General features: G+C 50.1%; 8 protein-coding genes across 8 annotated transcripts; 1 reads left to right on the top strand and 7 right to left on the bottom strand.

Moving 5' to 3' along the window:
- Window positions 1-76: 76 nt before the first annotated feature.
- Window positions 77-613, bottom strand: PMZ80_004041 (uncharacterized protein; the record flags this gene model as incomplete). Its single annotated transcript, XM_064872468.1, has 1 exon — window positions 77-613. The coding sequence occupies one exon, from the start codon at window positions 611-613 to the stop codon at window positions 77-79; it is 537 nt and encodes a 178-aa protein (XP_064731126.1).
- Window positions 614-1,148: 535 nt separating this feature from the next.
- Window positions 1,149-1,889, bottom strand: PMZ80_004040 (uncharacterized protein; the record flags this gene model as incomplete). The annotated part of the gene is made up of 1 exon (XM_064872467.1): window positions 1,149-1,889. The coding sequence occupies one exon, from the start codon at window positions 1,887-1,889 to the stop codon at window positions 1,149-1,151; it is 741 nt and encodes a 246-aa protein (XP_064731125.1).
- Window positions 1,890-2,945: 1,056 nt separating this feature from the next.
- Window positions 2,946-3,635, bottom strand: PMZ80_004039 (uncharacterized protein; the record flags this gene model as incomplete). The annotated part of the gene is made up of 1 exon (XM_064872466.1): window positions 2,946-3,635. One exon carries the CDS (start codon window positions 3,633-3,635, stop codon window positions 2,946-2,948), a length of 690 nt encoding a protein of 229 aa, XP_064731124.1.
- Window positions 3,636-4,511: 876 nt separating this feature from the next.
- Window positions 4,512-5,171, bottom strand: PMZ80_004038 (uncharacterized protein; the record flags this gene model as incomplete). Its single annotated transcript, XM_064872465.1, has 1 exon — window positions 4,512-5,171. The coding sequence occupies one exon, from the start codon at window positions 5,169-5,171 to the stop codon at window positions 4,512-4,514; it is 660 nt and encodes a 219-aa protein (XP_064731123.1).
- Window positions 5,172-6,142: 971 nt separating this feature from the next.
- PMZ80_004037 (uncharacterized protein) lies at window positions 6,143-6,610 on the bottom strand (the record flags this gene model as incomplete). Its single annotated transcript, XM_064872464.1, has 1 exon — window positions 6,143-6,610. One exon carries the CDS (start codon window positions 6,608-6,610, stop codon window positions 6,143-6,145), a length of 468 nt encoding a protein of 155 aa, XP_064731122.1.
- Window positions 6,611-7,552: 942 nt separating this feature from the next.
- Window positions 7,553-10,166, bottom strand: PMZ80_004036 (uncharacterized protein; the record flags this gene model as incomplete). The annotated part of the gene is made up of 2 exons (XM_064872463.1): window positions 7,553-9,039; window positions 9,785-10,166. 2 exons carry the CDS (start codon window positions 10,164-10,166, stop codon window positions 7,553-7,555), a joined length of 1,869 nt encoding a protein of 622 aa, XP_064731121.1.
- Window positions 10,167-11,198: 1,032 nt separating this feature from the next.
- CYM1 (Mitochondrial presequence protease) lies at window positions 11,199-14,285 on the bottom strand (the record flags this gene model as incomplete). Its single annotated transcript, XM_064872462.1, has 1 exon — window positions 11,199-14,285. One exon carries the CDS (start codon window positions 14,283-14,285, stop codon window positions 11,199-11,201), a length of 3,087 nt encoding a protein of 1,028 aa, XP_064731120.1.
- Window positions 14,286-14,997: 712 nt separating this feature from the next.
- On the top strand, window positions 14,998-16,454 carry PMZ80_004034 (uncharacterized protein; the record flags this gene model as incomplete). The annotated part of the gene is made up of 3 exons (XM_064872461.1): window positions 14,998-15,608; window positions 15,658-15,901; window positions 15,963-16,454. 3 exons carry the CDS (start codon window positions 14,998-15,000, stop codon window positions 16,452-16,454), a joined length of 1,347 nt encoding a protein of 448 aa, XP_064731119.1.
- Window positions 16,455-16,457: the final 3 nt, after the last annotated feature.

Genomic DNA, 16,457 nt, shown 5'->3' with positions numbered 1-16,457 from the left:
TGCGGGCACCTTCCAGTTGCAGATATGACGGCCAGGCCTGTCTTTAGCTTCGAATATGGCACAGCAAATCCAGTGGTTAGGTGGCTTGGCACGTATTGCTGTAGGCCCAAATGTATGCCCTAGCCAAGCTATGACTCTGCTTGCTGTAGATTGCGCCCATATGCCGTACGTGACCATTCTTCTCACTGACATCGGACTGATTAATGCTGATAGCATCGATCCAGAAGAGTGTGTCTGAGAAATGCTTGGTCTTCGCAACATACCGCAGAAATGCATACAGGTTTGGTCGGAGCCGGAATATCTGGCCATTAAGGAGAATGTTATGGCGCGCATCGTCCGAACCCCAGACATAGGACAAAGCAATATATGGTATGGTAGAAATATGATGTCGCTCGATCCTGCAGCGGACACGACCATCGTCTCCCAGCGGATAGACTTTGATCAAACGTACAGCACCCTTGGACCGATCGAGTGGCTTGTAGTGGAAAAGGTGCTCGTACTGTGCACGTTGATGTCTTTCCGGGTCAGTGGCACCTCGCTCGATCCGCGAGAATCTGCCCTTCGGCCGGACCGTTGCGACATCGTGTTGACCATCAGCTTTAGGTAGGGTCATAACTAAACAATAAGCATCGCGGCGCAAGGCAGTCAAAAGAACGCTGGCAATATGTACGCGTAACAGAAAGAAGTCCGCATTCAGGTCCCATCGTGGAAGAAGGAAATGTATCTGAGAACACAAGTCTGACGGTCTTTCACGTCGAAAGTCGTGAAGCTCTCGACGCGTGAGCTGCACGCTGCCGTCATTCTCGGTAGATTGTTTAATGCTTGCGAGAGAGTCGATGAATGGCGGATGGTCTTGATCGTTCAAGTTGTCGGAGCCCGAAGCTGTTAGACGTGCAAACAAAGCAAACACGCAAGCGTCATTGGCGGTTAGTGCTCAACCTTCACCATTTTGGTTCTTGCCTTCGATTTGAAGCAGGTTCATCATAAAGTATGGTTTGTGCATTCACGTTCTTGTGTGATATTAAGCGGGTCTGACCCAGGTCCAGCTAATCTTTGTTCACAAAGTGTCCTATCACCTGACAATGCATATCCGTCCTTCGTTTTATCGCGGCGCTGTCACCGTTCATGCCTGCTCATTGACACAGATCTCAGTCACGCATCAGCCCTGTGAAAGACTTGAGAACCTTGCCGAAACTTCGTTTGGATCCCGCATCGACGACCGGTCGTGCCTCACCCTTGCCGTCCTGCACCATCACCCATTCGTCGTCGGCATCACCTTTATCCTCCCCCACTGTTGCATCGTTCTTCTCCTGCTGATCGACCCGTGCCCGAGTCGCAAATTTCACAGGTGTGCTCGAACTACCAAGTTCGACTGCAGTCTCGAAAGATGCCACTTCCCACTCATCATCTTCTGAGTTCTGCTTCACCGGAGCCTCAAAGGTCTTGGCCATATCTTCTCTGTCTTTGACCTCCATCAGAGCCATCTCAAGCGTAGCTGCCTTGTTTTTCTGCTGCACCAAGATCTCAACGGTTCTCTCATCGCTCTTCTCTTTCAGTTCTCGAGCTTTAACTCCCTGAACCACCTGCGCGAATCGTGTCAATATGGAAGGAAGTCGCTTATCGCTGGCTGATTCAGCTGTCTCTCGGAATTTGATAAGATCTCGCACCAGGGATGCGAAGATGTCCTTGACTTCGGTGTCGATGAGCTTGCCGGAGGCCTTCAGCTCCTTGAGGATAAGGAAGGGGTTGCGCTCGTCCTTGGTGGCTCGATCGGACAGTGGTGTCTCGATGTTACGCTTCTGATAAATGCGACAGAAGCCCTCGACAAGAAGGTGACCGCCTGTTTCGGTGTACCACTCTGTAGGTGGTGGTGTCATGACCAACGCCATGGTCTTGATATAGGGACAGTTATGGTTGTCAGATACTGAAATGACAGTTCTGGATGGACCGTCGTGGTGGATGTGTGGTCGAGATCTGTCTTGAACCTACCAGGAGAGAATCAAGTTTGGTGGAGAGCGAGAAAGTCGCATGGGAGAAGAAGGTGTTTATATGATACGAGTGACTTGTCAACTCCACAAGTGTCACCATCGCACTTCTATACACTATATGTCACTTATCAATAAGTGACTGCATGGCTTCTTTCACTTGTTCGAGCGCGCGAGGAACTGTTGATCGAGCCAAGCATCTATCATACTGATGCACGCCACTGCGATACCGGTACCAAGACAGGCAGCTGGAGAGATCTAGCATAGATGATTCGAAGGAGGACTACTCCAGAAGACCCGTTTTAAAAATGGTACAGCTAACGAGCAAACCTGGTCTTGTTGTCTTGGATTGCCGAATATGGCAACCACTTCACGTTAGCAAGTCTTCTGTCCTACATCCACGAAATGATGCGTCGGGCATTGCTGCATCATCGTCCATAACGAAGAGTGCTCATCGCTGGATGAATATACACCCAGCTCGAGAAGCCTGCAAACTTATACAAGCCTCGAACCCCTGCTAAGCACAACTGGAGGGCAAGAGGCAGATGGTTTGGTGCTTGTGGGCTTCCTTTACGACGGAGTATAGATTCAATGATACGCGACGAGTGGTTACCATTAGTTTCATAGAATGATAAAGCAGGCAAGATGCTAGCGATCTTGGATGTTGTCAGCCCCTGGAAGCTGTCTAGAATGCAAACAAGGCAAACTTTCTTGGCGGGAACGATCCTCCTTGTCGCCGCTTTTTCTTGAGCCTTCACCATTTCGCCTTCTGCTTTTTTTTATCTCCCAAATTCTCTGCTATCAATATAATTGGCTGGCGAAACGCTCAACACTGGTCTGTTGCTCTCAAGTGCTTCAACCCTCCTCCTGCCCTACCATCCCCACCCATGTGTGCGCGATCCATCGTGTTATCGGTCTCGACAAAGACACTCAAGTCGCGTGCACAAGCAAGCACCTCTTCTATCCCCTCATAAGGCCTGTGAAGGTCTTTAAGACCTTGCCTAGACCATGGCTTTCTCTTTCTCCATCAGCTACAGCAGGCCGTGCATCTCCCCTGCCGTCTTGAACCATCACCCAATCATCATCAGTGATATCGCTTTTCTTGGCCTTGGTGTCGGTATAGCTGCTCTTCTTGTCGTCTATTTCTCCTTTTATGGTGATTTTCAAAGCCTTGCTCGCATCACCTGGTCGACCATCGGTGTCGAAAGTGGCGTCCTCCCAATCACTCTCTTCTGAGTTTTGCTTCACAGGACCTTCTAGGGTTTTGGTCAGGTCCTCGTCGTCTTTAAGCATTCTGTTCCTAAGAGCCTTGACTTCTCTCTCCTTGATCCCCTTCGCCATCTCCTCAAACAATACCAAGATTCGGCGAAAGCGCAGGCGCGTTGTAAGATCCCCGAAGCCCTCAGCTGCCTCACGCAACTTCAGCAGATGCCGCATCATGATGGGAAAGACATCGTTCTCATCACTTTCGGTGAGCTTGTTGGTGTTTCGAAGCTGGATCGCTATGGCGATGCTGGTAGGCAAGTTATCGTACTTGATGGGAATGTCCAGGATGGCGTCGTCCAGCTTTTGCTGCTTCCAGATCTCTGTCAACTTTGCGGCGATAGTCGCGTCTCCCGTGTTGCGGAACCATTCTGTTGTTGGTGCCATGGTTCAAGGGTACAGAAGGGTCTTTCGATTGCCGCTAACTGACACCTGTGGTTATCAATCGATAGTGGTCGCTGAATCATGGTTGATCGGATTTTTGGGTGGTTTCCGACCTGACACAGAATGTTGGAAATATGGAAAAGTCGCAAGCTGGCAGAAGATGGGTATTTATGATACTATCGGTTGGTCGGAACTATAAGTGTCATCTGGGGCACTTCTGCATATCACTAGCAGTGAGTGACTGTATGGATTCTTTCACCTCTTCTGGGACGAGGGTGGTTGTGTGACTACCCGAGCCCGTCACCACCAATGCACTCCGCTGCTCTATGCAAACAGACAGCGCTGAATCTCATGGTATGGACATGGAGCCTGAGTGCTGCAGCAGGCGGAGGGAACCTTACGCAGTAGTCGCGTTGAAGGAGAAGATTTTGGTGGCGAGCACGCAAGATTGTGAAAGGGAGGGCTCAGGAGCAAATGTGGCCATATATGTATCAAACAACTTGGGATGGCATTTGCCACGAACTGAGATCTGCCGGCTCAAGCTGGAAGCAAGCCAAGCCGTGTTATCATACAACACTTCAGGAAGTCACGGGGTTCAAGCTAGGGTTCCGAAGTTATCTAGATGGAAAGAGCACGCAGAAAGAGGACGCATTGGTAGATAGTCTGATTGTCACCGCTTTTCGATGCGACGTTAGCTACCTCGTGGCCATGGTATACATAGCTCACGCTTCGAGAGTTATTTTCCATGACATTGGATCGTGTTCTGTTCTTCACCTTGTTCGCACACACATATCTCAGTCAGCCAACAACAACCCATCACCACTCCTCCATGTTCCTGCTCCTCGCTGCTCCTCCTTATGCCTTGTGTGTCAAACAGTGTCAACGAAGCGGACCCTCGTTACCCTTGAGAACGCAGGGCTTCGCATTGACTTTCTTCGTGTCGAGTCTCTCCTCGGTCACGAGAAAGTCGTCCTCGCCTGCCTCCTCATCGTCGCCGTGCTCGACCACAACCCAATCGTTGTCCTCCATGTCATTGTTTTCTGTCGTGGTCTTTGCGATTGTGGTTTTGACCTCGTTGGCCTTGGCCATAGGGGCAGTGGTGGTGACGTTATCAGCATTGATCAGTGCCTTCTTGACAGCAAACTCCGTGCCCTTCTGTTTGTCCTTGGCCGACTTCTGCTTCACCTTCTCCTTTACAGCCACTGAAACATCCGCCGCGTACATCTCCTTCTTCTGCAGCGCCGTAAGCACTTTCTGGAACATCGCAGGCACACCAGAACTTAGGACATCGTCTACTCGTCGTGCATTTCGTCGAAGGACTGAAACAGCTCTGACCAATTCGCAAACGTTGTCGTAGGACTCCTGCTCAACAAGCCAGCCTGCGTCTCGGATGTGCTTGGCGATCTTGAGTGGGTTCTTCTCATTGTGCATGAGCAGTTGAAGAGTAGGGTTATCGATGTTGTGGTGGTGGTACACATCGAGGAATCGACCTCGAAGAATCACTTCGCCCTTGGTGTGGTAATACTCTGAGGGTGCCATTCTGTCGATGGTCAGAGTAGTTGTTGAATCGACTCGATCGATTAGTTGAGACGTTCTGGAAGTGGGTTGATCTGGAGAAACGATCGATCGTGTGGTAGAGCTCCTTGATTGAACTCCGTATGAAAGAGGGAAGAGAGAGGGTAAACCTGGAGCGGGCGTGCAATTTATAATTCATACTATACCAGCTCTATATCACTCGAAAAGTGAACGTCGAGCTGTTTGCTAGCGCCATAGAGTAAGTGCTACTAAAAGCTTCCACCTCATGTGCGATGAGTGAAAGTGTTTGAACTACCGGCGTCATTGTCTCCAGTCGCCCACTAGTGTTGTCAATACATGAAGATCAGTGAAGAAAGAGTTGCAAGAGGAAGTACACATCGTGCAAGGAAGATGCTACGCAGATGCTGTTTGCTTCGCGTAGCCAAACATATCTGTAGGTACATTCACAGTAATGGCAACCAGGAGACAGCGCCGCGGAAGCGGAACCATTGTTGAATCATGAAAATTGGTGGATCGTGATACCATAGCTATTCTGTGGCGCTAAATTTGTGCTCACGCTGCTAGAGACACTTCTCCACAGTAATGATCAATATGTTATTGGACGTCAAATTGATCTCGTTGAGAATCCTCTGCCCGATCCGGCAAATCCCTGGGAGCTCCCATGGACGCTTAATGTTATCATGTTCGTCGGCCCACCCCTCAACACACACAGCCCATAAGCATCTTGTGGCGATCAGTCTTCACCATTAAACCAGGTCTCGCATAGTGTTCACGAGATCACTCTTGTCCTATTCCTTCTTATGACTCCGATACATCCAAATCAGTGAGCCAAACATCCTCGCAGAAACCCTCTTCATCGCCGTCTCCATCCATGGTTCAGTCATCTGTAGCAGCATCCCAGTCTTGAGCAAGCTTGCTTGTGGTCATTCTGCTTCATCTTCTTTGGTCTGAGCCATTGCATCAGCATCCAACGACTAGATGGACTCGCTAGCCTTTGTTGCGGTGAGTGGTTCAAAAAATGTCTCTTTGGTGCTGATGACAGTGCCCTTGTGTTCAACCCTCCCTGAGTTGCCCTTCACTCCGCCATCATTGATATTTGCCATCGCCTCCTTGTCAGCACTCTCTCGAGCTAGAAGTACGTCCAAGAGTTCGCCGAATAGCAGAGGTACAGCCGAACCCTCGATATCACTCGGTCGTCGTGCGCTTCGTTCAAGGGCCAAGAAAAGTTGAAACATTGGGTAGATGATTTGCTCGCAGAGATCGGGCGTTAGGTAACTGTAGTCTCGAACATATTTCAAGACTTGATCAGGCTTTTCTGCGGTTGCTATGAATTGGGTGAGTGTCGGGTCGTCGATGGGGTGGTTATCAAAGGTTTGCTGGAGACGTTGTCGCAAGATCGATTCGCCCTCCTCGTTATAGAAGTAAGATGCGAGGATCCTCATATTGTCGGTTGGCGCTTATCTCTGGAGATGACGAACAGGATTAGGTGGTCTGGAATTCGTGTTCTTTTGGTAGATCGAGAGTGTAACCCTTCTTCGATCGGTACAGTAAGGACAATAGATAGCTGAGAAAGTCATGGTAAGCCGCAAGACTGGCATCTATACTTATAATTCTCATCAACAAGTGCAAGCCAGTCCGATTACTAACGCCATCGCAAGTGACGGCTGGTTGTGAGCGTGAGAAGAAGTGAACAAAGTGCAAGTCTGTGCACGTAAGTGCTGCGTCCGAACATCGGTAACGACTTGAGCGACATTACGGCCCCGACGACGGTGAACAGACCCGAACACCCTCTCGTCGGTCATATCAGTATAAGAAGCAACCCATGGTGCAAGGAGATGAAGGCATCGCCAACAAAATCAAGTATACGTCTAACAATAAGCAACTATTGGTACTTGCTGGTTTGTAGCATCAATACAAACCAAATGTTGAATCCATATCAAGCGAAGCTGATGCGCGAGCCGTGATCTGAAAACAATCGCAATCGCGGTACATCATGAGTGATGGTGAGGATGAAGGGTTGAAGAGGAGCAGTTGAAGACAAGACTTTGGGAAAAATCAGCTTCGGTCACGCACACACACCTAGAACGCAACTACCCCTTTTCTCCTCAAACCCTAAATTTAGCTCACGGTGTTGTGATTATAGGCAGCGGCGACTGGCACCAGGTCGTGGCTGCCATAGCTATTTACTAGCTCATACTACGATACGTATAAGCAGATCGCTTCTTCCTCCAGCTCCGTCTCCTTGCACTAGCAGCGGCGTTGGTATCTCTCCTAGCACTATCAATAGCTAGCCACGACCACATGATACCGTGACCAAGAACCTTAGGCCGTTTCTACGGCGCTATATGCATCGTATCGAGCGGCCCGGCGTTTCAATCGCTCATTCATCCACTGAGTGTGTCCTTGTCGGCCGCGGGGCCATCGACAATTGCGTAATCATCGCTATCGTCGCTGCCACCAACGTCTGCTGCGGCGGAATCTTCAACAGGGAACGGCGAGCTCGATCTTCGGACCCCAGGCCCGCGGAGTGCGCTGCGACCACGTCTCTCTCTCGCTTCCGCTAAAGTCACAACTGGCTCTCCCCAGCGTACGTGCGGCGAGTCAGTTTGTGGAGCGGTAGCGACACTGAGAGAGACGTCCTGTAGCTCAGGCGGTGTCTTGTTTTCACGAGAGACGGCAGCAGGTTCTGCAGATGGGCCTTCTGATCTAACGTGTACAGCTGATACCGATGGAATAGGCGCTTCTTCTACTGCGCGGACCGCCACATTGATCAACGCAACAGGATCGGTGGCCGGTGCATCCAGAGTGAGGCCGAAGAACGCTGCGCCGACACCTGCGGACGTGTTCTCTGAGACCTCGGGCAGGGGCTCGACGTGTGCTGAAGGGCTTGCGAGCTGAGGCTGGGCATCCCGGGGTGGTTGCGAGACATCAGTAGCTGTGGCGTCCAGTCCGCTAGCTGCTCGCGCAGCATGAGATGTTTCTTGAGTGCTTGTTCTTGCTCGATAACCTTCTATCTCGAGGTCCTGCAGTGGTGGCAGCGTATCATCATGCTCTGATGTTGATGTAGCCCTCTCCTTACCCTTGAACGACCTCGATTGAGAAGAAGACGGTGCAGCCCACTGACTAACAGCATGCTGCTGCAGACGATTTCTCATGGCCTGCACCTCCGGATCGTTCACAAGGTCGGAGAAGACTGCAGGCGGTCCCAGGTGCTCATCTCTTGTCGCTTTTCGATCTTCTTCTTGGTCGGAATGATCGTTCGATGCATAGGGCTGAGGATGCGTAAACGTGACGTCTGCGTGGACAACAGCGGCCCGCTGCTCTTGTGGCTCAAGGCGTACATAGACATACTGTGCACGGCCTCTGGCGTTGCGGTACGCATCTCTGAGGATTTGGGTGCGACGTGCCACTTCGTATTCCAGGGCTGTACTTCTAGCTGAGACAGCAGCGACTTCGCCACCTCTTCGACTGCGACCGACGTATTGATGGTCAAGATTCTGGATCTCAATGAGCAGAGGTGCAGCATCCGGGTGCTGCATAATGTGTCGGCGTTCTTCTTCTGCCGACATGGGCTGTGGCCGAGACCTCGATACCGTGGCAGGTTGTACTGCTGTGTCGATTCGTGGGATCCGTGGTGGCACAATGCTCGTGGGTTGCTCTGGGAACATACCTAGTCGTTGGAGCTGAATTCGTGTATCGAGTGCTATTTGTGCAGCATAGAGAGCGACGTCAAGCGCAACTTCAACGTCTTGTGCCACTCGTGCGCCAGTGGGCCCCGACTGAAGTCTCGGCGGGCTTCGAGAGGACGCCCGTCTAGAAGACGTCCCTGCAGCTGGGTTTCGTCTGCTGTCTCTGGTCGGCATTGTGGCAGCTGTGGGATGTTAATAGATATGTAACGATGAGGGAAAGTGAGATTGAGATATAGTGGCAATCGCCGTTGCAGTTATGTGTGATCTGTTTGAGAGGTAGTAGGAAGGTACAGAAATAGGAAGAAGACTCAGCAGAACGAGGCAATACTTATAGACATGAGGAATGACGGTCGTCATTTGATGAAGCCAATCACTAAGAGCACAGCCAACTGCGCTTTTAAATGCTCCTGCGTGTGACTTTTGTGGTCCTTGTTCCCAGAGTCCAACGGTGTGTTTGCACAAACAAGAAGCAACTCACCAACGAAGATGCATTGTCACCTCATTCAGGATATCCCTGACTTCATCGACAAGATCTTGAGCCTCTCGCAACCTAGTGTTAAGTCCAAGGTTCCATCGCCGCTGTGCCTGCAGATATCACAGTATGATCACAAGGTGATCGTAGCAAGGTCGTACATCTGCGATGCTTGGTCAACAACAAAGCCATATCACTGATCAAGCAACATACCGGACCACGTCAGTGTCGTTGCTGTGTGCAGATTATAGCACCTCATCTAGCTTGGCCATGCAGCTTCGTGACTCGCATGTGTCACGAACCGATGCGCTCGTCTTAACCCGAGGCCTAATGTTCTTCCAGCGTATCGTCCTCCCTATCTCGAGAACAAGATCTTTTATGCGAATTGGGCATTGAAGGGAAATGCTCCCAGTAGTCGCAGGTGGCTGCAAGAGCTTCCTTTCCCTGGGCCATACCTGGTGGTACCTGGGGTGCTCGGAAGTCATCTTGAGGAGTAATTGGGAAATTGGATTCAGTCGATGCTGTAGTCCTAGTGTCCAGTCTCTTCATAATATTTGGCCCAGTTCTTGGCTCGGGCAATTCAGGCTGGTCGCGAGCTATCCTTGCCATCGAACGATCCAGACTCCTGTATTCGTCCAGACGTCTAGCATAGGCTCTATCGCGCCACATTGGGTCTTTGGCGACGATTGGCTCGGTGGCGCTGGGCTCAACGTCGGCCTCTTCATTGGTTGCATCAAGAGGTTCTTGCACTGTAGCCGTGTCTTGCGTCCCAGACTCCTCCCAGAACACTTTGGAGTGTCCGAGTACTGTGAGGTAAGCATTGATTTTGTCTTCCATATTGGTGTTATGCTATAGCAGTCGTTGAAATTTGCCAAGATCATGCTGCATGAATTTGAATCGTTCCTTCTCTTGTTTTGTGACGTGGTCCGAGTGCCGGAGAATATCTATCGCATCTTCTGGAGGTGTTGTTATTGTGATGATGTCACGGAAGATGCCATTTTTGTAGTTGTGAAGTTGGTCGCAGAAGTTGTTGGTGAGCACCTGGAGGAATTCCCGTTCATCGAGATTGCCTGTGAAAGACGAGGCCATGTTGACAGAAGGCGGTTGCTTGTTTGAAAGTCGGATGTGGCGTGCAATGTACTGTCAAATGGATGCTGCACCTCGAAGTATATAGTGAAGTATGAGATGTCAGCAAGGCTAATAGATGTGTAGAATATGTATGCTGAGGATAGGATGAAGCTGAAGGGAGAAGGGTGTCAAGGCACGTATACATCATGCAAATTGAGCACAGGGAAAGGGCTGCTAGCAAATCACACCTGCCTCGAATTGCCTTATCCTATATTATCCAGGGCAGGAAGTCATCGCTGAGAACCGCTGTGCCATTATTGAACATTGAACATAAGCGTGCGGTATACCCTGATCATCCTCGAGCATGCTGGATTCGAGTATCAATGCAGCTCAAATATTTCCAGGGCGATGAATGGAGAGTGTTGGAGAAATGAACGCATTTCAAGCTGCCTATGTCCGCAGAACCTTAGTCCACCATTCTTTGATCTCGTGAGATGATAGTTCTGGAAGTTCGCCAACAGCTCGCCAACGCAGCAGACCATCAACGATGTTGAGGTTTGCTAGGCTGACAAGTTATCGATTGCTCTTGCGCTTTGACACTCGAGGGCATCATACTTATGATCTGCAGCTGTGGACACGAAGCTGCAGACGTGTTTTCTGTTCAGTCGCGCTTGGTAGGTGGACAGGCGGCAATAGACGATCTCGCTTATGCCAGGAAAGGAAACATGGGTATCATTCGCTGAAGTAGAGATTATGCTATACATTAATATACCAAGATCGCTCACTTTGGCTTACCACTCGTTATGCAGAAACGTTCAAACTTTTCACAGACCAGCTCTTGTCTTCCTCTAGCCAAGGTTTCTTCTCGCCCAATATAGCAGTGGAGACATCCTTGGCCTTTGGCTCAACTAGGTATTGCTGTGCAACTCTTTGTACATCCTCTTTGGTGACACTCAACAGGCGCTCTCGCATCTGCTGATCCATTTCTTCTGTGATGTTATACATGAACTCTTTCGATCCGTCGCTGCTGACGCTAGTTGGCGCATCGATGCCCTGGAAAACGCTGAGCTTGCTTTCTTCTAGCTCTCGTTCTGTCCAGGGCCTGTCTCTTGCCCACGTACCCGCTTTTTGGAAGGTCGCGAGGGAATTTCGTGGGTTCGGATCTCGATAGGAAGACATCGTGAAGAGGCTGCTAATTGGGCTTGCGGAGCCGGATGCGCCGTATGCACCGCCCTTCTCTCGTACTTCGGGATGTAGGAAGTTATGCGTGAGGAGCTGACCCAGAATCTTCAATGGTGCTTTGTCAGGTGAAGCGTAGGGTGCCGTCTGCAGGCAAGTACCAGTATAGGAGACCTGGAATGCAAGGTTAAAGAAAGTGTTTCGCGAGAAAGTCGAGCCTGGAGTCTGCTCGTTGGAGAAATTGGTGTTGCGAGCCGCACTTGCGGCAGGGAGGGTTTGGAGGAAATCTTGAATCAACTTCTCATTAGTAGATACCGCTGAAGGCTCGCAGACGGTCCGCACAGACAAGGATCGAGAGTTCGAGACAGCCATTGCTTGAATGAGCTTGAGCTTCTCAAGAACCTCCTGAAGATTGGCTGGACTCTCGCGAGCTGATTTCAGCATACGAGCTGTACTTTCAATTTGTGACAGACCAGATAGCTGTTCCTGCTTTTGGCCTCTGACTGAAAGTGCCGCCGCTGCAGCAGCAACAGCAAAGTGATGTCCACTCTCAGATACTGAGTCTAGCGCTCCGGATGTTTTTGACTCGAGCAATTCTAAGATAGCAGCCCCAGCCTGAGGCGCAGAAAAATCAACATCTAATAAAACAGCTCGGAATAAATCGAACATGGCTGGCACATTTCGGTCCAGAGCATATCCGTTGAACATTAGACCTTCAGCAAAGGCATTGTCATCGACTGGAGATGGTGCAGTGAATGGTGAGACAGAAATACCGCCAGTCTTGAGCAGGATTTGTGCCTCTAGGTCGCCTACCGACATCGTCTTAGTTCCCAGACGCATCAGACTTTCAGTAAACAGGGGCAGGAGCAGGCGAAGCTCGTCAGGTAGACCTTCGAAAAGATGCTTAGCCTGGAAATATGTGATGCCATTCGTGTCAGTTTCGCGCCACAGTGCCTTTGAGCTTCCCACAGTACCCCAGCGGACAGGTTTTCGCTCTCTGTCTTTCGGAATATCTCTGATGTGAAGGGTCGGTAATGTATCAAGATTGTTGTCCTGTGCGGTTTCCTGCTCTTCTAGCAGATCGAGTTCTTGCTTGCTTAGCTTGGTGAAAGCTTTTTCGGCATCGCCAGCTTCTTGTACTTCTCGCTCCAGGATCTTCGCTCGGCGCTGCTTTTCCTGAGTTTCTAATTCGGCGTTGTATGTCTCTGATGGTCGCATCGTAAATTGCATGGATTGGTCATTGAGCAGATACTTCTGCATGAGGTCCTCAAAAAGGTTGCCCTTGGCTAATCGATCCTTGAATGCATTAACGACATCGTTCCAAGCAAGTCCGTCCATTGGACTTGTGCCATTGAGCCACCCAGGTACAGTTTTGTCAAGCATTCCCATACCGAAATTGGCAGTCTTGTGCTTCAAGGCAATTTCGAGTTGATGCATATAGCCTTCAATCTTGTGTGGCTGGAAAGCTTCGTGTCCTTTCTCACGTAAAATTTTCTGAATCGTGTTCTTGAGTTCTGTGGCCTCCTCTGTCTTCATACCGTCAAGACCAATGGAGATGATGCCAATCTTTGCAGAGGAATCATAGCCTGAGTTGGGACTGAAATTCGTACCGAGGCCTGCCTCAATCAACCCCTGATAAAGAGGCGAGCCATAGCCACTCATCAACAGCGACAACATAATGCTCAGAGAGAAGTTCTCGACAATATCTGAGGTTTGACAGCCAAGCCACGATACGGAGGACTTTGTTTGCCTGTCTTGCGGTTGCATAGTATCGAGCGGTCCTTCAACCTCGTACACGAGAGGACCGCTGCTCAGGTCAATGGGTCCTTTGAGATCTGCATCTTTTCCAGTCCGAGTGAATTTGGATAATGCTTCATCAATTTGTTGCAAGTGCTCCGCTAGAGGCATATTTCCGTATGTGAAGAGTTTGGCATTGCTAGGGTGATAGTGCTCCCTCGAGAACTTGACCAACTTCTCATAGCTGAGATCGGTCATCTTTTCTGGATCACCACCTGAGTTTTCAAGTGATGGGAACATGTGTTCACGGAATCTGATGTAGTATAAGTAGCTGGCATCTGACATCTGACCCTTCATCTCGTTGTAGACGACGCCCTTGAAGATAGTATTTGCGTCGGTGGCGGGCGCTCGAGGGTCTTCCGGACCTAACCTCCATCCTTCTTGCAGAAAATCGGATCGTTTGAGGAGTGGATGCAGCGTAGCGTCGAGATAGACCGAAGCCAGGTTGCGAAAGTCTTGAGCATTAGTGGTCGCGAACGGATAAGATGTGTAGTCTGAAGAGGTGAAAGCATTCATGAAGTTGGCTAAAGAGCGCGGCATCATCTTGAAGAAGGGGTCTCGCACAGGGAATTTCTCACTTCCACACAATGTGACATGTTCAAGGATATGTGGAAGACCAGTGCGATCGACTGGATTCGTCTTGAAATTGATAGCAAAGACATTGTTTTTGTCATCCCTGGCTACGTGCAGGTATTCAGCACCGGTCTTATTGTGCTCCAACTGCAGCGCTGTCAGGTGTAACTCGGGAACATGCTTCTTCTCCTTCAACGTGAAGCCGTGTAGCTCCTCGCCGGGCTGAGGGTAACTGTCGATATTGGTCACCGAAGCATAGGTTCGCTGTATATGCGCCCTTTTGAACAATGTCTTTGTACCATTCTGGGGCACCCCATGACGGCCAACATGCCGCAGCATTCCCCTCGGTCCCAGTGGCTTGCCTGGCTTCACGGTACTCCAAACAATGAGGTTGTAATATGGTCAAGGTTCAGAGCCTGGCAACAATCGTAATGAGTTGATGGGTATGTTCACGAAATTCGACGACTCGAAGAGATATGGTCTGTCCTCGCTCTGTATAATGCGCAACGGCCGGATTTCAATGCTTAGGAAACCTAAAGCTCCTGTGATCGGGTATGGCGTTGAGATTCGTTGTTCGTGGTCGCAAAGGTGATGATGGCCACATTCATCCGCGAGGAAGGCGCAGAGACGGATCGAGTCACGTGCCTAGAACTGGTCTTCGAATCATGGCAACACCCACCCCTCTTGGACTCAATTTACGTTGCGTATCTGGCTATATCAACATTTCGGAGGATTGTATCGTTGCAAAGTAGCAGGCATACCGACGTATCGAGCTTGCAAGCAACAATATCAAAGCTTTCTCACTCCAATACCGAATCCCGTGAGAATCGAAGCAATTTAGTCACATCTCAAATTGTTCTTCGGAGCCGTCAACTTCGGTTCTTACATCTCAGGCGCGCTTCAGGACCGTAACTAGAGATAAATCGTGGTGCGAAGGGAGCGTTTTGGCGCCTGTTGAACGATGCGCGATTCGCCTACTGGAAGCAACACTCGAATTCACATTTCATTCTAGGCGACAAACACCTTCACCCGAGAGCGGAACACGCTAGCCATGTCGACTGCCTCCACAAACAATGCTGTTCCCAACACTGACCTGCCTCCGCCCGCGGCTACAGCGAAGAAGATAAAGGGCAAAAAGGATAAACCAAGTGCTGAGGAGAATGCGAAGCTCATTCAGGCCCGGCTTGCACAACTAGAACAGGAGAAAGCAGGCGAAAAGACGCAGCAGGCAGAAGTGGATCGCGAAGTGAAAAAGGAAAGTCGCCAGGTTGACGATGAATTGAACAAGATCACTAGCGACCAAGAGCGCGCCGATGTCATAAAGAGACGCTACGACGACCTTTTCGCCTCCATGAAGAAGCTCGAACGAGAGTTGGCCAAGAGTAAGAAGAAGTCAGATCAGCTGCAAAAAGAGAAAGACAAGATTACCACCGAGCACAACAAGGCGACAGTCCAGAAGGACAAGATGGAGAAGTTGAGCAGGACCTTTCAGCAAGACAACAAGAAGCTGAAGGACGAAAATGGCAAGCTGAGAGAATCCGAGAAGACTGCCAGAGAGGATGTCAATGACCGACTGGACGGCCTATTATATGATGTGCAGGATGTCATGAACTCCAAGGCACCCAGCCATGCCGAGAATCTGCATTTGGAGTTGGACGAGGTGTAAGTCAGGACACACATCTGTGTCAAGCTCAGAACTGACACTGCCCAGCATAAAGACGCGCTGCAAAGTACTATTCGATCAAGCTGAACTTCGCGAACTGCACTTCAAGTCCATCCTTCGCCACAAAGACGCCGAGATAGCCCACTTACAAGCAAAGCACGAAGTAGAACGGAAGCGAGCCGATGCAGAAGCCACTCGCTGTCGCACCCTCCAGAGCCAAGTCAGTACCTTTTCTCATACAGAGGCAGAACTGCGTTCTCAGCTGAATATCTACGTGGAGAAGTTCAAACAGGTAAGCCTACTCCTTCTACTCCATATTTTTAGATGTACTGAAGCTGAGACTCACTCTGCAGCAGGTAGAGGATACCCTCAACAATTCCAACGAGCTATTCTTGACCTTCAGGAAAGAGATGGAGGAGATGAGCAAGAAGACCAAAATGCTTGAGAAAGAGAACTCCAAGCTCACCAAGAAGCATGATGCGGTTAGGAAGAATATCATCACTATGGCTGAGGAGAGGGACAAGCATTTGAGAGAAATAGATAAGTTGGAGCGGGCAGACACCAAGATGAGAGATATCATCAAGAACATGCAAGAGCAGGGGAGAAGTGGTCCCGCGCAAGAGATGATCGATGATCAGACCGAAAGTGAGTACGATGAATACGACGACGAAGAGGACGAGGAGGAAAGTTACATCGAGGGTGAGCCCGAAGACGACATCCTAGTCCAGGAGAATCGTCCGCCTGAGGGTGGTAAGACATATGGTCCGGAGCCACCACCAAAGATGGTTGAGACTCTACCAAACGGTCCAAGAGTGGGGACCGTCGTCAACGGCCTCAAGCATTAGACC

The sequence above is a fragment of the Knufia obscura genome (assembly GCF_036327395.1).
Source record: "Knufia obscura strain CCFEE 5817 isolate CBS 148926 chromosome Unknown scaffold_4, whole genome shotgun sequence".
Taxonomy (NCBI): Eukaryota; Fungi; Ascomycota; class Eurotiomycetes; order Chaetothyriales; family Trichomeriaceae; genus Knufia; species Knufia obscura.
Note: the sequence above shows the minus strand (reverse complement) of the source record. Positions and strands in the feature narration are given on the sequence as shown.